The sequence below is a fragment of the Chiloscyllium plagiosum genome, chromosome 4 (assembly GCF_004010195.1).
Source record: "Chiloscyllium plagiosum isolate BGI_BamShark_2017 chromosome 4, ASM401019v2, whole genome shotgun sequence".
In the NCBI taxonomy this organism is placed as follows: domain Eukaryota; kingdom Metazoa; phylum Chordata; class Chondrichthyes; order Orectolobiformes; family Hemiscylliidae; genus Chiloscyllium; species Chiloscyllium plagiosum.
The window spans coordinates 112208624-112235945 of NC_057713.1; the positions used below are offsets into that span (position 1 = coordinate 112208624).

Sequence of the window (27322 nt, forward strand, 5' to 3'; positions counted from 1 at the left end):
TCCCCCTACCTTGTCTCAGTCAAATCCATCGAACTCAGCACTGCCTTCCTAACCTGCAATCTTCTTCCTGACCTCTCTGCCCCCACCCCAGTCTGACCTATCACCCTCACCTTGACCTCTTTCCACCTATCACATTTCCGACGCCCCTCCCCCAAGTCCCTCCTCCCTTCCTTTTATCTTAGCCTGCTGGACAAACTTTCCTCATTCCTGAAGAAGGGCTTATGCCCGAAACGTCGATTCTCCTGTTCCCTGGATGCTGCCTGACCTGCTGCGCTTTTCCAGCAACACATTTCCAGCTTCCTTCATCTGTCACACTCTCCCTGATTTCTAATTTCATGACTGCCACAACCTCCCACCAAAAATAAATTTGAACAGTGTAAATGAGAAAGGTCAAACTCCACCCATTAAAATTCAATCAGTAATTTCCCTGTACTGTGCTTATATTGAACTAACTATTTGGAGAAGTGGTGATCTTTAAACTATATTTCATAATTGCTACTCATATTCTTCCATTTTATGAGTGTGAGGCCAAGCAGGCAACCAGATCCTCACCTTTTGCCTCTACTACAATGTACCTTTATTTCTCTTACAATAGCAATTCAAGTGGACCTAACACCTGATCTTTAAAGTTCATGCTGAGCTGCTTGTTAAATCTACTGATGACTGTGATAGCTTGACTGAAATGAGGAGCTTATCAGTATGTTGTCACCCTACTTGCATATTGACAATGAATTTTGTGTTTTTATGCTTTGCATGTGTTATCATTGTACTATAATTTGATGCATTAATTTTTCTTGTCTTGTTTTATTGCTTCTTTAGACTGTTTTCATAGGCTATGGACCTAGTTTCAAATTTAAAACCAAGGTTCCACCATTTGAAAATATTGAACTGTATAATGTTATGTGTGGTAAGTTCTTTCCAGTATATGTAAAAATAAGTTATTTCCTAATAGTATAATTTCATCTTATGTTGAACTTGTCATTGATTTCTTGGTGTACTCTATAGAAATATTTCTATATATTAACATTAAACATGGACTGAAAGCTAAATGTTACAACTTTCAGGAATAAATGTGTATAAGGTAATGAAATTAATGAACAATTGCCAAATGAGTTGCATGTACATGATAAAATAATTTTGTTTCATTTTTAAAAGACAACAAAATATCAATGATCACCCCTTAACCTTGATCTTTCTGTTGCACTTTGCTTAATCACCATGAATGCTTCTCAGCCATTCACATTCTGCTGGACAGATCACTTTGAACCATTTCTTGTTTGGCTTTTCACTGATGGCATTTCCATTCTGACTAAAATTGTAATTGCTACATCATCTCAAGCTGAATGATTTGGCTGTGGTTCACTAGCATTGTTGTAGCAAATGGGACATCAGATAAAGAAGAGGGTATCCCTGTTAGCAAACCACGAGGAGTCTGGGACTTTTTTCTGTGAAATATAGAAGGCTGAGAGGTGACTTGATAGAGACCTATAAGCCTGATGGCATTAGGCAGTATAGATTGAAAGAAGATGTTCCCACTTGTGGAGTGACCAAACCCTCGGGGTTGTAAGTATAAATTAAGGCATTGATATTCAATAAGGAGCTCAGGAAAAACTCCTTTACATGGAGAGTGGATAGAATGTGATATTTAATACCACATTAGATATGTAAGATGAGTAGCATGCATAAGGGTGAAAAGGACAGAAGGGAATGTTAACAGAATGAAATAACGTAGGGTGGGAGAGGCTTATGAGGGTTGTAAACACTGGCATAGACTTGGGTTGAATAGCTTATTGCTGTGATGTAAATATTGTCATAGTTCAGACTCTTTTCAGCATCTTGAGACTAGGATCCAGGTTTTCATTTCCATGGCAGGTATGAAGAATTGGGAAATTTCTTGGCTTGGCGAAACCATCTTTGGTGAAGTAATGTTCAGGCACAGGATTCTCACTGCTTAGCGGCAAGTACTGGAATTGGGATAGCTGTCCCTGGAAACAGTTTTCAAGCAGCTACAGGGGCTGTCAAACGCCAAGGGAGATAATGTAAAAGGCCCACCTTTGTGCTCTGAAATGTTGTGTCATTTATAACAAAAGCAGTTGGACACTTAACCTTCAGCTTCCCACTCACACCGCATGATTACCAAAATTCCTCTATCCACTCCACATTTCCCCAATGGCCCAATGTCAACTTAGTGCCAACCCACAACTTCCCACTCATCCTCAAGGCCCCTTTTATCCCCATGTTAATTCAATGCCAATTTTTGACCCTACTCATTCCATGATAACATATAGCCAGTATACTAAATGTTAATCTATGGTAATTCATGATCCCACACATGGCCTGTTATAGTCTTATGCCAACTCATAGCAACCCAAGGTCCCCACTCCCCTTTTCTCTTAAAACCTCCATGCTAATTCGCCAGGTCTCCACCATGGACGGACCTTAGGATCGTATTGAAGGCCATGTAGCCATGCCGTAGCTTTCAGGTTGGGTTGAATGGCCCATCTCTGTTTGTCGTATTTGTGTGATGTTTAAATCCCTTACAACTGTACATGAAAAATGTGTTGTATCAAACTAGGTAGATGATGTCTGCACATGTTCCACTTGCAGGCAAATGCTCCCACTTGGCTTCATATCACTTCTTCAGAAAATGCAGATATCTCCTGTGTTGTACATTGGCTGCGAAAACCAATTGGGCAATGTTATGAGTAAAAGGCTGCCAGTTAAACTTAAAGTAGTAGGAATCCAAGTTAATAACTGAGAGTGGTTAAAAATACTAATTACGGGACTCAGCAAGATGGCGGCGATTCTATAGAACTGCTGTGGACAGCTCTGCCCAACAGCCAAGACATACCAGTGTTTTTTGCCATCCCTGGCCAACTTATGTGGCGGAATTATTAGTTTAAAACCTTACAGAACACGTATTTGTTAATATTTGGGAGTGAGAAGGATGCCAAAGGGAAAAGGAACAAGCAAACAGTAGAAGGGAGGACACTCCCCTGCAGCACCTACAACACCAGAGACTGCAGCGGCAGCAGCCTCTCCTGACCTCTCCCTCCCGGGGACCTGACAGACTCTAAGAAATTGGCTGCGGCAATGGTGAGACTTACCTTGAAGGTTGGGGCTGCGATTGAGGAAATCCGTGGGGAGATTCGTGCCCAGGTCCAATTTATCGCATCATGCTGCAGAAGCATGAGCAGAAGATCCAGGGCCTCGGGGAGAGGCTGGAGGAGGTGGAGGGTCGAACTAAGGCCTCAGAAGCTGCAATGGAGTCCTCATCCAGTCGGATCCAGGTGCTGGAGCGAGAGGTGCGGGCCTTGCGAGACCATATCAACGACCTCAAAAATCGAGGTCGGAGGATAAATCTCCGAATTGTTGGGCTCCCTGAAGGTGAGGAAGGTGAGCAGCCAGTCAGCTTCTTTGAAAACTGGCTGCCGAAGTTTTTGGGTCTTCATATCGAGTCCAGCAGGCTACAGATTGAAAGGGCATATCGGGTTACAGTGCACAGGTCAGGGCTGGTGCAGCACCCCCGCCTGGTCCTAGTGCACTTCCACACAAGCAAAACGTCATAGAAGCTTCCAGATCCCTGGGAAAAGATCCTCAGGCACTGCTGTACAAGGGATCGAAAATCATGTTTTTCCAGGATTTCTCTGCAGCTGTAATTCGAAAGAGGAAGTCCTTTGATGAAGTTAAAAAGAGGCTGAGGAACCTGGGCATCCAGTACTCCATGAGATACCCTGCAGTGCTCCATTTCAGCCACGAGGACTCAGTTTATAAATTTGACTCAGCAAATACAGCTAAAAACGTTGTAGACACTTTAAAATAGATGGATTGGCCTGAAGAATACGGTTAATGTTTGTTCTCTTTTCTATCTTTCTCCATGTTTTCCCTTTTTTTTAAATTCCTTTCTTTCTCCCTAATAATTTCCTTTCTGGAAAGGGGGGAAAAGACCTTGGAATAAGTTGTTCCTTTTTTTAAATAACTGGATTTTCTGATGGGAAATTTTGTGGATGTTCTTTGTTGTCTCTCCCCCTTTTTTTTGTTTGTTCTGTTTCTCTTTTAGTCACAAATATTGGTGTCATGAAGCCAGGGATGGGTGGAGTGCTCATCCTGACTTGGATCCTTTTTTCTGTTGATTTAAGGATCATCTCCTTGTTTTTTTTTTCTGGCCTAAGGCTGGGGCACAGTCTGTGTTTGAAGGAGCTGTAAAGGAGGGGATGGGTAGGGTGAGTGCCCCGTACGGGCAGGGGGAAGAGTATTCCATTCAAGGTTTTATAGTTAGTTTTTGTTGTAGTTTTTTGGTAGTAATAGTTGTTTATAGTTATGATAGAGTAGTTTTTGTATATATAGTTCTTTGAATCTGTGAGTCTTTATTTACTTATGCTCGGCACTTCATAAGCAGGGTTCTCCCTTCCAGGGGTTCAAGGGTCTCTGAAAGGGGATATGACTAAGTGTCTTATTAAATGGTGCACCTGGAACATTAAGGGAAGTCATTCGCCTGTTAAAAGGAAAAATGTGCTTTCTAGCCTTAAGAGGGAAAGGGTTGATATCGCTTTGTTGCAGGAAGATGGGGAACACCTGAAATTACAACAGGGGGGTTATGACCGGGTATTCTTTTCATCCTTTACTACTAAAAGTAGGGGAGTGGCAGTAGGTATCCAGAAAAATCTTCCGTTCACATTATTAGGGCAGGTGAAAGATGAGCAGGGACGGTTTGTGATACTTAAAGTCCTAATACATGGGGAGGAATATGGCATCTTAAACGTCTACTGTCTTCTGGCGCATCCCCTCAAATTTTTGATTAGTGCTTTCTCTAAGTTGAGTGCTTTTAAAACACAGCGCATTATTATGGGGGGGGGATTTTAATTGTCTTTTGGATCCAACAGTGGACAGGATGCCTTGTGGACCACCAACTATTTCTTCACAGGCCAAGCAGGTGGTTGACTTATGTGAGGAGTTGGGGCCGGTGGATATTTGGAGATGTCTTCACCCTACCGGCAGGGACTTCACCTTTTTTTCAAACTCACAAATGTCACACGAGGATTGACCTCTTTCTGGTTCCCTCGGCCCTTCTGGATTTGATTATGAGTTGTAAAATTGGGAGTATAGCTATCTCTGATCATGCAGGAGTGTATTTGGAGGTTAAGGCCAAGAGTGAGGGGCTAGGTTTGCGGCACTGGCGTTTGGACCCTTTTCTCCTTAAAGGATTTCAAATTTGTGGAATACTTTTTGAAGGAGTTTCAGGAATTCTTGACTATCAACTTAGGCACAGCTAGTAGTCCATCTATGCTATGGGAGACTGCTAAGGCCTTTGCTAGGGGATTAGCTATTTCCTATTCGGCTAGCCAGAAACAACAGAAAGGGGAACAGCAGCGTCTACTTGAGACGCAGTTGAAAGCTGCCGAGGCGGCATATTTTGCGCGGCCTTCGGTGACTAAGCTACAGCAGAGCACGTCCCTCCGGGCTGCCTTGCATTCAATACTGACAAAACGCAAAGAAAGAACTTGCTTTTGCTAGACAAAGGCTGTTTGAATACGGGGATAAGCCAGGGAAGTATTTAGCATACCTGACTAGGAAAAAGCGTGCTCCCCAATCCATTACTGCAATCAGAGACAGTGCCGGGGTCCTTACATATGATTCTAAAAAGATAAATGAGGCTTTTCAGAGCTTTATTCTGAATTGTATCGGTCTGAAGGTTGCGAGGACAGGAGGGCTAAAATGGAGACTTTTTTAAGAACCTGGACCTCCCAGGGGTAACCTTGGAACAGGCCTCTCTCCTTAATGCCCCCTTGACAGTTCAGGAAATACAGGAGGCAGCTAGGCAACATCAGAGTGGGAAAGCGCCTGGCCCTGATGGTCTTCCAGGTGAGTTTTATAAGGAGTTTATAGGGATTCTGTCAGGGCCGATGTTGGAGATGTACAATCATTCCTATATACGTGAGTGCCTACCACCATCTTTGAGAGAAGCTAATATTTCCCTAATTCTTAAGAAGGGGAAGGTTCCTGAGGAATGTACCTCATACAGGCCCATCTCTCTATTAACTTCAGACTTCAAGATTCTGTCCAAGATCCTGGCGCTGAGATTGGAAAGGGTGTTACCCCATATTATTAAAGAGGACCAGACAGGCTTTATAAGGGGCCATAGGTCCTCTAATAATATTAGAAGGTTGCTGAATATGATCCAAGCTTGTCAGCAATGATCACTTCAGGATGTGGTCATTTCCTTAGATGCAGGGAATGGCCGTATCTTTTTTATGTCTTAGAACAGTTCGGGTTGGGTGGAGTCTTTGCTAGGTGGGTGGAGGTTTTATATCGCCACCCTCTGGCCACGGTTATCACCAGCGGCGTGAAGTCTGGGAATTTTAGGATTGGTAGGGGTAGTCGGCAAGGCTGCTCCCTCTCACCGTTGTTGTTTACGTTGGCGATAGAGCCGCTGGCAGAGGCTATTCATCAGAACGCCCACATAACCGCTCCGGAAGTGGGATCAAAGGCGCACAAAATTACACTGTATGCGGATGATGTCCTTCTGTTTTTATCAAACCCGGTGACCTCTGTACCCCATTTGATACAATGTATCAATTCATTTGGGGCTATTTCAGGATAAAGGATTAACTTTGCAAAATTGGAGGCTATGCCTTTGGGGAACCTTAAGGATATACGAGAAGTTGAAGGTGGCCCTCAGTTCCCTTTTAAATGGTCATGGGCAGGGTTCCAATACCTAGGCATTTTTATTACCCCCAAGTTTGATCTGTTATTTTGGATTAACTTTGCTCACTTGCTCGACAATATTAGACGAGATCTCCAGAGATGGGAGGCTCTTCCAATTTCATGGCTGGGCCGAATATCTCTCATTAAGCTGAATGTTCTTCCTTGTTTGCTTTATCCCATGCGAATGCTCCCTATAATGTTTCCCAGGTCAACGCTGTGGAAGCTTATGGGATGGTTTGGTTCCTTTGTCTGGCATCGTGGGCGGCCCCTCATCAAACTTACTAAATTGCAGTCGCCTCAAGGAGGGGGAGGAGTCGATTTCCCAGACATCAGGAGGTATCAATTGAGTTCCCTGCTGTCCTTTGTCTGCGATTGGATAGGTAATGATCCAAACACAGTATGACTGGATATCGAGGCCTCCCAGGCATAGTGCCCTCTTATTAACCTGTTGTTCATGGATAAGATGAGGACAGTTATGGACTACTGCCGGAATCCCATTGTCATTAGTACAGTCAGGGCATGGAGTGCGATGCGTCAGAGTGAGGGTTGTTTGATCCAAGACTTCACCACTTACACCTATAGTTGGCATGCCAGAGTTCCGACCAGAGATGATGGACTCAGGGTTCAAACTATGGGCAGCGAGAGGAGTTTCTAGTTTGGGTGATTTGTTTGAGGGGGAGGTTATAATGTCTTTTGAGCAACTGAGTCACAAATACGGATTGCCCAGCAGAGATCTTTTCCGTTTTTTTCAGGTTAGGGATTTCATCCAGAAGAAGACTACGCTTCTCACTAAGCCCTATAAGCCCGAAACAGAGAGGTTGTTGCTACGTTCCGCAAGCACCCTTTCGGTTAGTGCCCTCTGTCGCCTGCTGGGTGGCAGGGCCTGGCAGGATATTAACCGGTTATGTGAGGTCTGGGAGCAAGAGCTGGGCATGGAGATCTCTTCTGAAACATGGGAGAACATATGGGAGAATACTCGAAAGAGCTCAATCTGTAACAGGACATGTGCTACGCAGTTAAAAGTTCTACATAGGGCTCATCTGGCACCAGACCGTCTGGCGAAGTTTAAAAAAGGGGCATCTCCAGTGTGCCCCAAATATAAAATAAGTGTAGGTACTCTTACCCATTGCTTCTGGACATGCCACAGGCTCAGTGTTTATTGGAGCGCTGTGACGGGAGAGATAGGGAGGGTATTGAGGACTGAAGTCAAAGTAGACCCGATATCTCTCCTCTTAGGTCTACCGAATCTACCATCTTTAGACAGGCATGGGAAAAAATTATTTAATATTCTTGCATACTGTGCACGGAAGAATAGTCTGATGCATTGGGTGTCTGAGAACCCCCCTGGGCTTGCTGGGATGGCAGAAATTAATTATGGAGCACATTCCCTTGGACTTTTTTACAAACATGGTGCACCACACAACAGACCATTTTTATAAGACATGGCAGCCCTACTTGAGTTATTTGGCTATAGGTTTATCAGTTATCTTAACTAGGGCGTTTGTTTAACCAGGATGGTTAGATTTGTCAAGCCCTGGGCCCTGGAGCGGGTCTCCCGAGTTAATACGGTTTTGTACACAATGCTCCCGTTCCTTTGTTTGGGGGCTTTGCGCCGAGCGTGGTTGTTCTGTATTTTGAGTTTTTTTTTTGCTTTTCTTTTTTGGTGTTGCTTTGCACAGTATTCGGGTTTGCTTTGTATTATAGTGTAGGTTAGTAATTAGTAGATAGTAGTTGTATTGTAATTTGTGGTTTTTTTCTATTATACTGATTATTCATTATTGATTATTTTCAATAATTTTATATGTTTGTAAAGTTAAAAAAATTTGCTAATAAATATATTTACAAAAAATACTAATTACAAAGAGAATTGTTTGCAGTTTTGGTCTCCCGGCTTTATAAAGATATACTTTCTATGGTGGGAATGCAGCAAACGGATTCCAGCAGGTTTGTCATATGGGGAAAGAGTGACCTGACTGGGCTGTGTTCACTAGAACTTAGAAGAATGAAAAGGGTTTTAATTGAAAGACATAACATTCTGAAATGCGCGGACAGGATGGATGTGGACATGATGCTTCTCTTGGCTGGTCCAGAACAGGGGGGGTCAGAGTCTGAGATGAAGAGAAATTTCTTTACTAAGAGGGTAGTGAACTTGTTGAATTCTCTACCACAGAAGTCTATAGAAGCAAAATCATTGAATTAAGAAAGCATTATAAGATTTCTAGAGACTAAAGGTGTCAAAGATATTGGAGTAGGATTCTTCTGTTTTTATTTTAAATGTTTCTTTTAAATACATGCTATTTTTTCTTACAAATTAGCCACACTGCATGAAATTTTACAAGACAGCATTCCCACAAATTATGTTTCAAAAGGTCCTGCAAAGTATCCACTGTGATTTCCATTTTCTTTTCATTTAAGATTAGCAAAATGGCCTTAACCACTGTTTGTCTGCATGGAGTTAGACTGATTTTTAGGTGCAGTAATCATCTTTTGTTGGTTATGAAATGCTTTGAAAATAAGCATGAGTTTATCAGAATAAAGATCCAATATCAGACCCTAACTAGTTGAGTTTAGCTATGCAAATCACTACAGTCTGGCTTTTGAATGTGAGAAATTCATATAGATTTACCAGGAAAATTAATCTTGGAGAAGATCTATTTAAGTCTGTTCAATGGTTGATGATCTGTTTTGCCGCCACGTGTGATTAACATGAAAATTACACCAGTCAATATTTTCTTTCACTTTCAGACCTTCTTGGACTGAAACCAGCTCCTAACAATGGAACCCATGGCAGCATGAACCATATATTGCGGAACCCCCCATTCAGACCATCCATACCAGATGAAGTGGCTAAACCATCCCATATTGTAGCTGCTTCAGCAGTTCAGAATGATTTGGGTTGCATATGTGATGAGAGGGTTAGAAAATAATGTTTACATTTTCAAACCATTTGCTCTTTTTGGAGCTGCTGAGATAATGTTTGACCTGGTCAATTATTGTGAATATCTTTAATGATACAGCTCTCAATACAACTAAAAACATGTTAGTATTAGAATCCTTAATTTATTAATTAATTTATTAATCCTAGAGTCATAGAGATGTACAGCACAGAAACAGACCCTTCAGTCCAACTCGTCCATGCCGACCAGATATCCTAATCTAGTCCCATTTGCCAGCACTTGGCCCATACCCCTCTCAACCATTCCTATTCATATGCCCATCCAGCTGCCTTTTAAATGCTGTAATTGTACCAGCTTCCACCACTTCCCCTGGTAGCTCATTCCATACCCGCACCACCCTCTGTGTGAAAACATTGCCCCTAGGTTCCTTAGGGGAAAGCGAGGACTGCAGATACTGAAGATCAGAGCTGAAAAATGTGTTGCTGAAAAAGCGCAGCCGGTCAGGCAGCATCCAAGGAGCAGGAGAATCGACATTTTGGGCATAAGCCCTTCTTCAGGAAGGTCCCTTGTATATCTTTCCCCTCTCACCCTTAACCTATGCCCTCTAATTCTGGATTCCCTGACCCCAGGGAAAATACTTCGTCAATTTATCCTATCCAAGCCCCTCATAATTTTATAAACCTCTATAAGGTCACCCCTCAGCCTCTATCACTCCAGGGAAAACAGCCTCAGCTTATGCAGCCTCTCCCTATAGCTCAAATCCTCCATCCCTGGCAAATTCCTTGTAAATCTTTTCTGAATCCTTTCAAGTTTCACAACATCCTTCCGATAGGAAGGAGACCAAAATTGCATGCAATATTCCAAAAGTGGCCGAACCAATTTCCTGTACACTCTCAACATGACCTCCCAACTCTATAGTCAAGACTTGGACCAATCTTGGAGAAATGAAAGTCCTGATTTTAAACCCACCTGCCTGTGGGGAATGCTATGGTCTAAAATGACAGAGGGATGCTACCTGCTGCATTCCCAACATGCTATCTCTGCTGTCACCATTTCAATTGTCTGAGGTAGCAGCAAGGACTTTGTGAATATTGAAATGTTAAGACCTGATGACGGCATCCTGACCCCAATGCAACTTTAATTTGGGCTTGTTGTTATGATGACGGATGCCAGAATGAAGTCTAGTGGTAGGAAAAATTGACCCGAAGGAAACCCAGGGAAGTTAATTTGGGAATGACTTTACTGGTGATAAAGGAGATGCAGGTGTACAATCCCCACCACCCTCCCCCCAGACCAACAACAAAGTGGAAACTCTCTGCTTCATATCTGTCCCTAACTAACACCCTGCAACCCCCCCCAAACGTTGGCTAGCCTCCCAAGCTGAACACTTCATGTCAGCTTAGTGTCCCAGTAGTAACTCCCATCCATGTGAAATTCAGTTCCACATCATTCCCACCAGATTCATACTGGAATCACTATTCCACAATTTGTGTGAAGCTGGAAGTTAAGGGTCTTGACTTAATGGCTAGTGCCTTCATGAGTGTGTCCTCTTTATCCTGGCCTTTGCACAATACACTTTACCTTGTGTTAACTGGAATTGGAATGTTTGCCTTTGATTCTTTTTGTACATAGTTCTGCCATCCAGTAATTGAAGTTTATGAATAATAAAATTCTCAGATATACAGCAGAATCTTATTAGTTTATTTGCATGTTAAAATCTACTGTTTAATGACATTTATACATTTTAATTATCTTAGAACAAAGGAGATGAGCTGAACAAACGCCTACAGCACAGGGGAATAGAAGGTAAGGCTTTTAGAATTGTAAGTACATCAATTTCAATATTATTATAAAACTGACAAAACAAAAGAGAGCTATTAACAAAAATGCCTCATAATTATTCATTAATATAGTTAATTTTCCAAGTTGAAAAAATTACAGTCTTTGTTTTGAATTTCTGCGGCTATGTTATTTTTATATTAATCCTATTGCATTCTTGGTTTCCCCTGTAGATAACAGGCATCTACTTTATGGTCGCCCTGGTATTCTGTACCGTACTAAGTACTATATCTTACATCATCAAGGTTATGTAAGTGGATATAGTGAGACGTTCTCAATGCCTCTATGGACTTCATACACGGTTCCAAAACAGGTTCGTGCTCAGCAGTTTAAAGAGTATTTGTGGGTGTTGCAAGTGATATCAATTTTGGACATTCTCAATATTGAAATAACATTCCTGAACTAAAATATGTTTTTTCGTTCCTTAATACTAAACCTCTGCACCATAATGGATACAAAAACATATTGAATGTTGGGGGAGTTTTATGGATGGCAGTGTGGGAAAGAAACAATGGCAAATTATTGTTGAATTACAAGAATGCATGTATAATTCCAGTCAGCTTTGGCAAGTGCCTCTCTAATGTCAATTAATACAAAATATCCAGGATCATAATGTTGAAACAATGACTTATTTTAAGCCACTGTAATGGATGATGCATTTGAGTCAAAGGCGTTCTAAAGCTGCAGGCCCAACAACTTGGTTGTGCCCACCTGTATCTCTCTTGCATTGACCTTGGCAAAGTGGGAATGATTGATGGGGTTCATATATTTGAATAATCTTGGGACTAGAGGACCACCTCTTTGTGTGGATTTTGTGATATCCACCTGACTAAGGAGACCAGGTGTTCTAGTGTGATAATCCCAGTGTTGTGGTGGGGTGGGGAGGTTGGGGGAGGGGGGGGCGGGGAGACGGGGGATGTGAACTGGTCGGATCTGCTCGTCTACTGCCCAGGTCTATTATCACTCCTTTTGTTTTGTGTATCACTCTGCTAATCTTCCGGGTGTAGGTGCAGGTCATGTCTGTGAAAACACTCAGGTTTGGAGTCCTTTCTCTCAGCTCAGCCTGTCTCTTACACAGACTGGGACTAGGACGGACTGATTTCTGCCTGAATTAAGCCCCAGTAGAAACTGGCAGTGACCTACAGTGCCCAGCACAACAATTTCAGGTCCTATAACAAAGTCTTGATGCGCTTGTGACAATAATGCCCTGATACAGATGTTCATTTGATATTATTTGTTTTTTTTATGATGATCAAAACAAAATGAGATTTTTATTTGTAAACGCTCTTTTTGTTGGAAGAACTTCTTGAAATTACCTTCAAAATGGAAAGCCGTATTGATACCATTGTAAAGATCCTTTCACATCCAATTTCAGGTGGAACTGTTTAACCTTCCAGACTTTCTGAACAGCTGTGTGAGACCTGATATACGCATCTCTGCAACTCACAGTCAAACCTGTTCAGCTTATAGAGCAGACAGACACATTTCCTATGGATTTCTTTATCCTCCCAGTAAGTCCACTTGTTTTCTGTAACCTTTTTGAAGGCAATTTGATAAATATAAATGATAAAACGTAACATTGGTAAATCTACAGTACTTACCTGAAAGCCTACCACTATTCATCCCAAGTGCACACCAAGTACACTCCTCCATCGCCACTCCCTCACCACCCAATGCCTTGAGGAAGAACGTCTCATCTTCCGCCTCGGGACCCTCCAACCCCATGGCTTCAATGTGGACTTCACCAGTTTCCTCATTTCCCCCTCCCCCCACTCCCAAGACTCACAGTCTCATTCCTGATGAAGAGCTTTTGCCCAAAACATTGATTTTCCTGCTCCTCGGATGCCTCCTGACCTGTGCTTTTCCAGCACCACTCTCATCTTGAATCTAATCCCACAGCATCTGCAGTACCCACCTGCGCCTACACACCATGCATGTCAGGGTCCTGGCTTAGTTACTGGCTGCCTGTGACAATCTTGTGGCAGTCAGACCCTAATAGAGCTGCTCATTTTCAACCATGATATAGCGTAAGTTCTGTGGTCCATTACTATCGAATGATAATCAAAATACATTGAATAAAGCTTTTTTAACAAAAAATTATTTTATCATAAATGCTTAAGGCTATCTCATTAACCAACAGTAATTTTACTTCTGGGATGAAAATTACATTTCTATCTGTAATATTTGGATTGGCATTGACTTCATTGATTCTGCCATCTTCATAGTGGGTTTAAAGTGACTCAGCGATAGAAAGATGCTCCAGCTTCATTCATTACACTAGTGGCTGCATTTAAGATTAATTATTGAGCCTTGGCAAAGGGAAAAATCCAGGTTACACAGCTCAAACACAAGTTTCAGAATGATTTGTTTGATTCGAGGTTTATTTTGAAGTTAGAAGTTATGTAAATTGTGGAAGGTCCAACCAGCACCTCAAAGGTATTTATCAGCCTGCTTGTTCCAAATTATTGAGAAAGATCTGGATTGGCTGAAGAGAATTTAGGCGCTCCTGACAATTCTCATAGCTGTTGGAAACGGAATTGAAGAATTATGACAAAGTTTTTTACATTAATGGAAAATTATTTCTTTCCTTGTTCTCTGTGAAGAATTAACAAAATCTAATGCTGTAAAAATAGTATTTCTGAGTTATTGTTTGTTCCATTACTGCCTAATATATGTTTTTGGTTGTTGACATCCAAAACAAGATCTACTATAGTACTATCCACCAGCTTCTGAAGACAAGAGTGATCCTGTGCAATAGTGCGAGCAGCAGAAGTAATTTAAAAAGGGCTCTCTGTTTATTGAGCTTGGTGGGTTGTAATGTATTATTTAGATATCCAGTGAAGTGGAAATGCTCTTGAAAGACGTTTTGAAACTCCTTTTTTGAAAATGGTAAGTGCAAAGTTCTGTTCACACCACTCCTGCTTTGAGAAGGAATTTTTTAAGATCTCCCATATGGTGGAGACATGTAGAATTTTGTCACTGAAGAAACATTTGGACAGGTACATGGCTGAGATATGTATAGAGGGATATGGACCAAATGCATGTGAATGGGACTAGATTAATTGTGATTATTGGGTGGAATGAACAAGTTGGGCCGAAGTGCCTGTTTCCAAGCTGTAAACCACTATGGCTGTATGACTCTTGAGACTTACTGGAGGTGACCTCATATCATTTCAAATAGTACCATACAGCATCATTGCTTTGCACCATTGCAATTAAAATTAAAGGTTTGCATGTTGTTAACTGACTGGAAATATGTGGAGCTTTTTACTACTCAATTTTTTTTTATTTCCAGAATGTGGATTTTGGTATGAGAGCTCTTGAAATGTGATGTGAATACTAATCCAAGATCTGCTTTCTATTCCAGTGCAAGGTCACGTAATAAATAATACATTATCAAACATTTCAAAATGTGCCAAGGATAGTTCCTATATGGTGAAGAATTGATACTGAATGTCTCTGAAGCCAGTTTTTTTACTGGAACTGTTTTCCGAAAAACACTTTCCCGAGATTCACCTTAGTTTCTTGGTTTGTGATTGCAGTGTATGAATCTCAGCTAATTGAAGTGGACAAATTGATTTCCTAAAACCAGAATATGCCATCGCTTTGTCATTTGTTTACCAAACTTTATTGTGGTTTTGTTACAAATTGTCTAGTCTCCATGTGAATAACATTTATACCAAGGCCAACTGAAAGATATTTAAAATGGGTAGTTGGAGATGTTGTTATGATGTTAAAATTACAGCACTTTTTTTGACAGGACAATTGAAGCTTTTGCCTAGCCTTAACGTGACCATTCCAGATGAATAAACGTGAAATTGCAAGCGCCAACATCTCTTACTTTAATAGTCATAAAAAGTAAATGATAAATCTAAATGTAATAAAAGAGATTTAAAAATTCCAATGATATCACTATACTTTCTGAAGGAAGAATACCAAAAGCTTAGCAGTAACATATAAAATAGATAATGTTTTAACACTTGATTCTCCCAATAGTTAGATAGGGAATGAAGGATGATGGGCATATGCAGAAATAGAGAGTTGAGGTTAAAATCATATCAGCCATGATCTTACTAAATGGTGAAAGGGCTGAGCGGACTACAGATTCTTTCTTTGTGTGTTTGTATAGGTATTTGTTGCGTAGCAGAAGATTGAGGATGGGGAAGTGTTAAAAATGTGTTGAATGATTATTTTGCCCAATATTTGAATTGAGGCATTAACCCAGAACAGTTAGTTTCAAACTCACTCTTCCTAATTTAAATCGAGAGAACATAGGCTAGAGTTTTGTCTTTACTGGATGGGTTGGAACCCGTCTGATTGTATCTTTGGAATGATAATTTGGTGTGGTCTATAAAAGATGATTTTTGTTGCCACATTATAGTGCAGGTGGTGAAAATACCTGCAAATCACTGGAAATCTCAAACAAAGACAAGATATGCTGAAACTATTCAACAGGGCAAGCAGCATCTGTGCAGCAAGAAGTTGAAGTTTCAACAGAATAACCTTGCTCAGCAATAACCTTTCCACACCCAAAACATTTGAGCATTGGAATACTTGAACATGAGATTAGAAAATAGGATATTTTTAATACTTAAATTAACCTTTGTACTGTTGTACTGTAGCATTACAGGACAAAGCAACCCACTTGATTGGCATCCCATGCAGTCCCTTAAACATTCACCTCCTCCATCACTGCCACACAATGGCAGCAATGTGCACCATCTACAAGATGAACTGCAGCAACACCACCATGGCATTTTCAACAGCACCTCCCAAAGATGCACTCTTTATCACCGGGAAGGATAAGAGCAGCAGATGCATGAGAACACCACTGCCTGCAAGTTCTGCTCTAAGCCACACAAAATCCTAACATATTGATGTTTCTTCACTGTCATTAGGTTGAAATTCTGGAATTCCTTTCTTAACAGCACAGTGTTGTACCTGCCCCTGCACAAACTAGGTAGCCCTCCATTACCTTCTCCGAGACAATTAAGAATGGGCAATAAGTGTTGAGCATTTAAAAGCATTTAAAAATGATAGTGTTCCAGGTGGAAACCTCCTTATGGGTCACTACTTTATGTAATTTTGAAAGATCCTCTTAATTCACCTCTTTTATAATCAAATAATCTAATTTCTGCAATTATTGCTCACACCTGAGGCTTCTGATCCAATCAGAAGAAAAAAAAATACTCTGCCTCCTTTTTAGTGGTTTATCAAACTGAGACTGAAAAGGGATGAGTTTAATACAAATATCAGACCAGGATTGAATCCTAATAGGTTGTCTTTTTAGGAGAAAGTGAGACTGCAGATGCTGGAGATCAGAACCGAGAGTGTGGTGCTGGAAAAGCACAGCAGGTCATGCAGCATCCGAGGAGCAGGAGAATCGATGTTTCGGGCAAAAGCCCTTCATCCATTCCTGAATGAACACCTGCTGTGCTTTTCCAGCACTAGACTCTCTGCTTGTCTTTTTAGTCAGAATAGGGACAAATTTGGTTGAAACGTGTAGACACTTCATAAATGACATTGAACAATTTCTGCTTTGGAAAATTTCATTTATACAATTCCTCCTAATTATTATTTCCGTCTTACCCCACCCCTAATCACTAATCATTCTTGGAACTTCTCTTTTGTATTTCAAAAGGATGTATTTCAAAATACACAGATTATTTGATTTGCTAATTTTTATACTTTGTTTTCAGATATAATGTTTTTTTTACTAGAAATGTCTCTTATTTTACAGCTCTAGGTTCGTCGCTTGATGCTAAATATGATGCCCTTCTAACTTCAAATATTGTTCCAATGTATCCTGCATTTAAAAGTGAGTATTAATGTTTGCAAAGCTAAAAGGGGAAAAAAATGATAAATTAAGTTGACCTTTGGAGCTGACAATTGTAAGGCTGACAATTATCTTTTCCACTGGTTGGACAACTGGACAGAAATGCCTGACAATTACCTAGCGGCATGATATTTAATAGAATCCTGCATCTTTGGACTTTCCATGCAAGTGACGACTCTAGTGACAGAAATCCCATGTATCTGAAGCTGCCAGTTAATCAGAGACATGCAGCTATGTGTAATCACTATGGCAGCACTGCAATCACTGCCAAAGGCGAGTGATGGTAAGGCAGTGGCCAAGAGAGAGGAAATGCTAGGAGTAGGTGGGTCAAATGTGAGGATTGGAGGGTGCTTGTTCTCAATGCCCCTATCTCCTTCCTGATGCTGGGACACCTGAATAGAGACACGCACACTTTACTGGTTGATCTTCTGAGAAAGTTTAGGAAGCCATTTTAAATCCTGAGACAACACTGAATTGCAATGGCCTGAGAGATAATGGGTGGGGAGTCCAAAGCTAGAGGGCATTGGTTTCGGGGAAAGATAGAAAAGGGACCTAAAGGGGCAACTTTTTCACGCACAGATTGGTGTGTGTATGGAATGAGCTGCCAGAGCCTGGTACAATTACAACATTTAAAAAGCATCAGGATGAATATATGGATAGGAAGGGTTTAGAGGGATATGAGGCAAACGCTAGCAAATTGGATAAGATTAATTTTGGATATTTGGTCGGCATGTATGAGTTGGACAAGGATCTGTTTCCATTAGCTCTGACTCTGTAATGATATATGAATCTAAGTGTTTCTAGGCTGCTATACTGTCTTTCAACTATATTTGTAGTGCTTAACCAAACAGTCAATTTAATATCATTAATATATATTGAGCATTTTTAAGCATTTGTGAGGTGGCCATTTTAAGGTAATGCTCACCTTATTGCCAAGTAATTTCCATTATATCTGAAGCTTTGAGTTTATTAACAATTGTCCTGTCTTCATCACCTCTTTCTTTGTTCTGATTGTTGTTATGCAGGGGTGTGGAACTACTTTCACAAAGTAATGGTGAAAAGACTGGCCACAGAGCGGAATGGAATTAATGTCATTAGTGGTCCAGTGTTTGATTATGACTATGATGGTCTCTATGACACACTTGATAAAGTAAAACGGTAAGCATAGTCTAGTTTTAGTCTTGTTTAAATTTAAGGCAGTGCATTTTATTTGTACTTTCTTAGCTTAACTCTGTGGTGACTTCAGGTTAGCTATTTGCTGATACTAATACACTCTCGATTTACTACACTAACCCTGCTCAACATGGCCTAAAAGCTTGGTTTTACTTATCTGAGCAAATCTGCAGGACCAGATTTTAATTTTGTGATATTTTCATGCAACCTTTCATTTTTAGTGAAACAAAGCCAAAAGAGCTGCTCATCAAAAGTAATGTCCATTATATTTGAAACTTTGTGCTTATTAATAATTGTAATGTCAGAAGTGGTGTCACTGCAGTCTACAACCCTCCAACAATTTCCAACTCATTAGTTAAGGAAGATAAGTTACAAATCTCCTATTATGAAATGTGTCAAGAAAGGAGGGTAAATTCTTTATCTTTTCCTATTTTTACATTTACAAGTTTGAGACCCTCTCCTATGCATTTGTCTTAGTCTATATGTTCATACTGCCAGAACATTCTTTGGTGTTGCCCCGACTCTGGTGTCATTATTTCAACAGAAAGCTCCATTTCCCTTTGTAAATGCGGTAGTCTGTTTCAATTCCAGCCATGCAATACTGTTGGAGTGAGATCAGCCCATGCATTTCCTAATATCTCTTCACCCATAAGATGTTCATGAGAAGCTAGATTTTCCAGCTTTGAAGATTATTGACACAAAATCTGCAGGAGCCCATTTTTCTTTCCTTATTCATGAGATGTGAGAATAACCAGCTCAGCCTCCATATATTGCCCATCCTAGTTGTCCTTGAGAAGATTGTGGTGAACTACCTTCTTGAACCACTGCTATTCATATGATGTAGGAGTGTCCACAGTGCTGTTAGAAGGAAGTTCTGGGATATTAACTCAGTGACAGTGAAGGGATAGTGATATAGTTCATATCAGGACAGTATGTGGCTTGGAAGGAAACTTGCATGAGCTGGTGTTCCCAGACTTATGCTGCCCTCATAATTGTTGGAGGTTATGGATTCACAAAGTGCTCTTCAAAAAAGCCTTGCTGAGTTGCTCCAGTCAATGATGCACCCTGCTGAAGCTCTGTCATTGGAAAGGGTAATGGATGGTGTACAAATAAAGCTGGATGGTCTTCAATTTCTTGAAAGTTCTGGAGCCGCATTCCTTCAGGCACATGGAGAGCATTTTGTTATACTCCTGACTTGTGTCTTGTAGGTGGTCATCAAGCTTTGGAGACTTAGGTGGTGATGAGCATTGCAGAATTCCCAGTCTATGACCTGCTCTTGTATTGTATTTACATGGAGAGTCCAATTTGCTTTCTGGTCAATGGCAGCCTCGAGAATGTTGATGATGGGGAATTCAGTAATGATAATGCCACTACTATCAAAGAGATGTAGATGAATTCTCTCTTTTGTTGGAGATGGTCATTGCCTGGCACTTGTGTGGTATGATTTTGTTTTCAGTGCATGATTCTATGAATATAACATTCTCCTAATCAGTACAAATCTGAATGTTGTCCAGGTCTTACTACATGTCAGCACAGAATGTATCAATATCTGATGAGCATTAAATCATCCTGAGCATTGGGCAATCATTAACAAACATCCCAATTCTGACTTTGTGTTAAATTGAATGACATGAAAGCAGCTGAAAGTATTTGGGCCTAGACTTCTCCCTGAGACTGAGATTATTGATTTTCACCGAGCAGAGCCATCTTCCTTTGTGCTATATAAGATTCCAACCAGTGGAGAATATCCCCCCAATTCCTAATGACTTCAACCTACCCAGAGCCCCTTAATGCCATACTCAATCAGATTCTGAAGCTGCCGCTTTCACCTCACTGTCAAAGTGTGCAATCCTGATTGACAAAAGGTGCAAGATAAACAAATAATGCAATAGGAAACATGCTATCGCCGAACTAAAAAGCAAAAATCTTTTCATGTCACGACCCATAACAGTCTGGCCAAGAAGTGGTGTGTGAAGTCCTTATAGTTGAGTGTAGGTTGAAACGATGAAGATAACATGCACATGTGGAGGAAGAAAGGAGGAACTAAAGATTGACAGAGGCAAATGGGCAATGACAAGAAGGGAACAAGTAGCTACACAAAATTGCAAGGATGTAAATGTTAATACAACTGGGGACACATTTTATCACCAGCTTTTAAAGGAATGTGTCCGTTTTGGATGATGAAGTTCTTTGGTGTGGACCTTCTGGCATGATGGGTTTGATGTGGTGGTGCTGCTGACAGGGCTTCCACTCCTGGAGCCCAACAAAAGAGAGAGGTGAACTTACTTTGGCAACCAGCAGGTCCTCAGGCTGCTTCAGTTTAGTGGCATCCAGTTAATTGTTTACCGCTTGGGTGTGCCAAGAGCTGGCAGCTCAGCAGCTGTAGCACTGCCAGCAGGAGAGATGGCCACAGCTGGGGCTGCACGTGGAGCAGAAAGATGGATCTACAGACATGAGCCCTTATGACCAGGTCAGGGTGTACTAGGACCAGTCAGGCAGTCCCCTCTGAATTGGAGGGATGGATTGTTAAGGCGGGAGACATCATTGCTGTGGTGGATCATTGGCTCTCTGCCGTGGATGAAGGAATGTAGAAGGGAAGAGCCCCTCCACCCCAGGGGAGAGTAGTGGTCTGCTACAATACACTTCACTGTCTCCACTTGTGTTGCTGGTTAAATAACGTGTGCAAAAAGGTCATCAAGTGGCTTAATTGGTCTCTGAGTGGGACGACTGTTTGCCACCTTTCCCATCCATTGCATGTTTGAATGCTGACAGGAACACAGCAGGTAGACTGTGCTTCTGCATTATTTGACGTCCATCCCAGTTTCCAGGCCACCCCGTAAGAGCAGTTAAAATGCAGTCCATTAATTCACCCCACTCTATTAACGTAGCTATTGACACCGTGTCTTTGCAAAAGAAATAAAACAGGTTGGGCCCAGTCAACAAAAGCCTGAGAAACAAAAGAAAATATGTAGATTAGAGATCTTACGAAGTTTTGAAAAGTACAAACAGTCTCAAAAGCTGTAGAATAGTGTGTGTGTGAATTTTAAAAAAAAGGAGAAAAAGTATGGTAAAGCAGAACCAGGGAAGAAAAGGCAAGAGGAGGACACTTCAGATCTTTCTGGAGTTCCTTTTTTCAGTGTAGGATTATTTTAAAAATTCATTCATGGGATGAAGGTGTCACTGGCTAGACCTGCATTGATTGCCCATCCCTAATTTACCCAGAGGACCATATTGTTGCAGGTCTGGAGTCACATGTAGGCCAGACCAGGTAAGGATGGCAGTTTCCTTCTCCAAAGGGCATTAGTGAACCAGATGGATTTTTCCAACAATTGACAATGGATTTGTGGTCATCATTAGACTCTGAATTCCAGATTTACATTGAATTCAAATTCCACAATCTGCCAGGATTCGAACTCAGGTTCTCAGAATATTACCTAGGTCTCTGAATTAACAGTCCAGTGATAATATCACTAAGCCGTTGCCTCCCCGTCATTACACAGTAAGGGTTAGGATTAGTCCTGATTATATTTATTGATGTATTACCAATCATTACTTTAGTATCATAGCAAGTGAGCTAAGAACCTTTCTAAAATCTGTTGCTCCAGAGAGAATAGGAAATGTTTCTGCCAATCTAATAGTTAAAAGATATAGTGTTAGAGTCAGATAAGGGAGGGTGCAATAGCTCTTTTTTTTCTTTTGGGACAGGTTTGTTTTTTAATTCTGAAATGAATATACCTGCCAATTTGATGAGTTCCTTACTGTTTATACAGTGTGGCCATAATAGAACCAATTAGACAGGTTTGTCTGAGTTTCCTGCTTACTGGAAGGACACACACGCACATGCAGGCTCACACACATGCGCACACACACAATGTCTCAGGCTGAATACGTAAATAATATGACTTCTTTGGTGCAGATGCAGGTGATGTAAAGAAGCAGGGGCCACTTTGAATGTTCTTCTAGAAACAGCAATGATGGATTGAACTCTTCGAAGTTGCTGTGTGCAACAGAGTGTCCCTAGATGGTTACAGTCAGCAAATAGGACTTGAAGGTTACTGGGTTGGTTGGAGAGAAAGGCAGGAAGTGCTTGTGTCACCTCAGTCAGCACCTCTTCTGCTTGTCCTCAATTTTGCAGAGAAAACTGGTTCTTGAAGCATAGAAAGGGTTGGCTTTTCATTTGTCCTTCCCTCTTCAACTACCTAAGGGATACAGTTAGGTTTATTGTCTGCATATTGCAAGGGTAACTCCAATAGAGAGAGTGAGGACTGCAGATGCTGGAGATCAGAGTCGAGACTGTGCTGCTGGAAAAGCACAGCCAGTCAGGCAGCATCCGAGGAGCAGGAGAATCAAGTTTTCGGGCATAAGCCCTTCATCAGGAATGAGGCTTGTGGGTTGGGGCTGAGAGATAAATGGGATGGAGCTGGGGTTGGGGGGAGGTAGCTGGGAAAGCGAGAGGTGGTTGAAGGTGATGGACGGGTCTGGAGGGCAGTGCCGAATTGGAGGCTTGGGATAATGTGGGGGAGGGGAAATGAGGAAGCCATTGAAATCCATATCTATCCTATGTGGCTGCAGGGTCCTAAGGTGGAATATGAGGTGTTCCTCCTCCAGGCGTTGGGTGGAAACGGGTTGGCGGTGGAGGAGGCCCAGGACCTGCATGTCCTTGACGGACTGGGAGGGGGAGTTGAAGTGTTCAGTCATGGGGCGGTGGGGTTGGTGGGTGCAGGTATCCCAGAGATGTTCTTTGAAATGATCTGCAAGGAGGCGTCCTGTCTCCCCGATGTTGAGGAGACCACAACGGGTGCAACGGATACAGTAGAGGACATTGGGAGAGATACAGGTGAATTTCTGATGGATGTGGAAGGACCCCTTGGGGCCTTGGATGGAGGTAAGAGGAGTGGTGTGGGTGCAGGTTTTGCCCTTGGGAACTTGGACGGCAACTGTCTCCGCCCCACCTTGAACTCCAGCCCCACTCCAGGTCCTTGCTCCCATCCCTGCTGTTCATTCCTGATGAAGGGCTTATGTCCGAAACGTTGATTCTCCTGCTTCTCGGATCCTGCCTGACTGGCTGTGCTTTTCCAGCACCACACTCTTGACTCCAACTCCAAAAGATCATGCCTGAAAGCTGTCTTCACCAGGAGTCCAAGTGATTGGGCTTTAATGATTTGTCTCCAATACTTGAACATTATCACCTTGCTAATGGAACAGTAGATGTGTGTCCTTCATATTCCCCACAATGTCCTTACGTTTGGTGGGTTTAACAGACCTGCTGCTGTTACATTCCAAAAGATAACTGTATTTAATCAGAATTCAAATCTACAATTCTATGTGACAGCATAATTTCAGTTAGTCACACTCTATAAAACTCACATCCTAATGATTACCCATATTTATACAATCACTTCACACACAATTATGTCACTACCCCTAAGCCAGGAGACCTGTGTTTATGTCTCACCTGCTCCAAAGGTGTGTAATAACATCTCTGAAGAGGTTGATTATCTGTGGGATGTAGAATAGGATCTTGTGGTGCAGTGGTAGAGTCCCTGTCTCTGGTCCACAGGATCCAGGTTAAAATCTCACTTCCCCCCAAGGTGTGTCAAACATGTTATAGAGATCCATAGCACAGAGAAATGCCCTTTTACCTATTGGATCATAAACAAGCTGTAGAATGTCCAGTAATGCAACTTGGGGCAGCCATATTTGATCATGTTAGTCTCTGTTTTTAAAAAGTCTGTTTTTAAAGGTTCAGTTCATGTTTCCAGTCAATGAGTAAATCATTACTTGACACCAAGTACATTTTCATGACAATGTCTGTGCACATTTTCCATAAATCTCTTAATGTTTCTCTGCACAAACTGACTTTTTAAAATAATAAACAAAAATTGAAATGCTTACTCATTTAAACTGTAGCATAAGTTATCCAGCACCTTCAAAAGATATGCTCACGATATATTTACAGAGTTAATTCATTATCAGTTTTTTTTTGTATAAAAACAGCTACGGGTTACTTTGTTCAAAGGTACTAAAATTTCCGTGATGCTGCTTGTCATTTGAGAGTTCATTTGTGGGCTTGGAAAGTTCCACTCTGCAATGTTAATGTAAGCAAATATGGGCTAGCTACCAGCTTAAAATTAACCAAGGAACTTTAACTTCTGAACACTGACATTATTGCTAGGTTCCTATGTCAAATATTTACAGAACAGTATTCAAGGAAAGGGAGTACTCCAAACTAATGCTGGAAAATTGCAGCCGGCATTAGTATTTGCTGGTAAATCCTTATTGTAATGCATCAACAGTGGAGCCTTATACATGCTTGCTGAAAAAGTGTGCATTCTCCTACTATTAAAATGTTATAATCCAGTTTTAAAAGTTTCAAAGAAAGTCAAAGCATGTCATGAGGCTGTTTGTACTGTGATGTGGCATTGACATAGTGATATACTAAAGCTGTTGCAAGCTCAGTGATGTTGACTCCTGGAGGGTCATTTCGCACTATTTGGCTTCAGTGCACACAGACCAAAGCTGCTGCTTTTCACTTGCACATCCAGAACCATTTTGGATTGATGCAGAACAACAGAATGGTGTATTCTAAATTATTAAATTTTAAAGGACTTTCTTGGAGTAAATGATTAAAAAGCTGGTTGGGAAGGTGATGCTGAGAATCACTAAAACTAAAAGTAAGAAAATGTGAGAGAAATTAAGAAAGCTTTTTTTGTACACAGTCTTATTTGAGCATTGTAATAACATTTAAGTGGTTGAAGAAGAGACTGTCACACATCCCGTACTGCGAGTTTGCAGAAAGTTTGGAAGTTGCAGAAGGTAGAGGGTTATGGGAAAAGGCAGTTAGATAAAATTTGCGTTGGTATAGAAAAGACCTATAGAAAAGTTTTTAGTGTGAAAACTTTTATGGTTTTGCTCCTTCAACACTCCAGAAAATGTTTTGAATATCTGTGACCAGCAGAGATGAAAATATCCATATTTTTAATTGACAAATCTAGTTGAGCTTTTCTCAGGGGGCTCACTGGGCCAATACCTATCAATATGGTCTGCACGGAGTTCCAGAAAATGTTGATGAATTGTTCACAAGAGGTTCTTAGCTAAAATGACAGCACAAGGAACTGGTGGTGACCTTCTAATATGGACAGGTAATTAGTTGAGAGGTAAGAGATAAAAGGTAGTGATAAAGGATTCATTCTATGATGAGCAGGATTTGACAAATGTCACAGTTCCTTATTACAAAAATGTTCATTATTTGGAATTCAAAATAAAGAGTTGTGTATGATGTCAGTAGAGACCAGTAATGTTTTAAATTTTTTTTAAATCGGAAAGCCAGGTATTTTCTAAAGGAATGAAGCCACAAGGTTCACAGCTTGAATTAAAGAATTTTGCTACCTGGAAATCAAAATATATGAATCAGGTCAGACTCAACTGAGAAAAGTTTGCTGATAATCATGCTGCACTGTTCACTATCTATCACAAAATGTATAGGTCTATAATATCAGTGAAACTACCTAAAGTGATTAGTTTACCTGATTCAGAGGACAAAAGCAACTCATTATAGGTTTTGTCAGTAAAAGAAAAGAAACAATTTATTGTAACATGCAACTTTAATGAGCAGTCAAAAGAAAGAATTTCTAATCAGACATTACTCACTGTTTCGAAACCTCAAATACACATACATGCTTATTCACAGTTATGACATACAAAAGACAAACTGTTTATATACTGTGGATGGAAAAAGAATATAGACCGGGTAAACATAATTCCAAAAGTTAAAAGTTCAGACCACATGGAGAAGAGTTATTTTGTATGTGGTATCTTAATGTGGTATCTTAAACTCTCCTATTTTGAATATGCTTTAGAGTTTTGTATCTTAAAATTCTTTTGCTCTCTACTTGGTGATATCAGAAATCCATTTCATTATTAGTAGATCTGCTACGTTAAAGGGAGTTTCAGCTCTCTCTTCCAGCACTCAAAATTTCAGCTGAATTCATTGCAGCTTATTCTAACATCTCAAACAAAACTTGAACATAGAACCCTGGCTCCCTTGCCTTCACCGCAAACCTATTCATCCCAAGAATTAACTTGCTGTATTGTTCACCTCTCAGGCAACCCGGTCACATGATTATTTACTGGAACCAAACTATTGCTTCTCCAGAAGTTATACCTAATTCTCAAAGGGACCAACACTCACACAAACCATATATGCTTTTTCCCTAAATGCATATGGGCCAAGACAATTGTATATACAGTCATAGAGTCACAGAAATGTACAGCATGGAAACAGACCTTCAGTCCAATCCGTCCATGCTGATCAGATATCCCAACCCAATCTAGTCCCACCTGCCAGGCACCTGGCCCATATCCCTCCAAACCTTTCCTATTCATATACCCATTCAAATGCCTTTTAAATGTTGCAATTGTACCAGACTTCCCCACTTTCTCTGGCAGCTCATTCCATACATGTACCACCTTCTGTGTGAAAATGTTGCCCCTTAGGTCTCTTTTATATCTTTCCCCTCTCACCCAAACCTATGCCCTCTATGGACTCCCCAACCCCAGGGAAAAGACTTTATCTATTTATCCTATCCATGCCCCTCATAATTTTGTAAACAAGGTTACCCCTCAGCCTCTGACGCTCGAGAGAAACCAGCCCCAGACTGTTCAGCTCTCATAGCTCAAATCCTCCAACCCTGGCAGCATTCTTGTAAATCTTTTCTGAACCCTTTCAAGTTTAACAACATCTTTCCAATAGAAAGGAGACCAGAACTGCATGCAGTATTCCAACAGTGGCCTAACCAATGTCCTGTACAGCCGCGACATGGCCTTCCAATTCCTGTACTCAATACTCTGACCAATAAAGGAAAGCATACCA

At 41.0% G+C, this 27322-nt stretch overlaps 1 protein-coding gene across 1 annotated transcript in view; it reads left to right on the forward strand.

Moving 5' to 3' along the window:
* The window catches only part of enpp2 (ectonucleotide pyrophosphatase/phosphodiesterase 2), a 99639-nt gene that overhangs the window by 63760 nt on the left and 8557 nt on the right, over positions 1 to 27322 (forward strand). The window contains exons 18-24 of the mRNA XM_043688979.1: positions 820 to 907; positions 9451 to 9620; positions 11360 to 11408; positions 11615 to 11754; positions 12817 to 12952; positions 17182 to 17259; positions 18303 to 18435. Coding sequence (XP_043544914.1) covers positions 820 to 907; positions 9451 to 9620; positions 11360 to 11408; positions 11615 to 11754; positions 12817 to 12952; positions 17182 to 17259; positions 18303 to 18435 — 794 coding nt within the window. The remainder of the gene's footprint in view (positions 1 to 819; positions 908 to 9450; positions 9621 to 11359; positions 11409 to 11614; positions 11755 to 12816; positions 12953 to 17181; positions 17260 to 18302; positions 18436 to 27322) is intronic.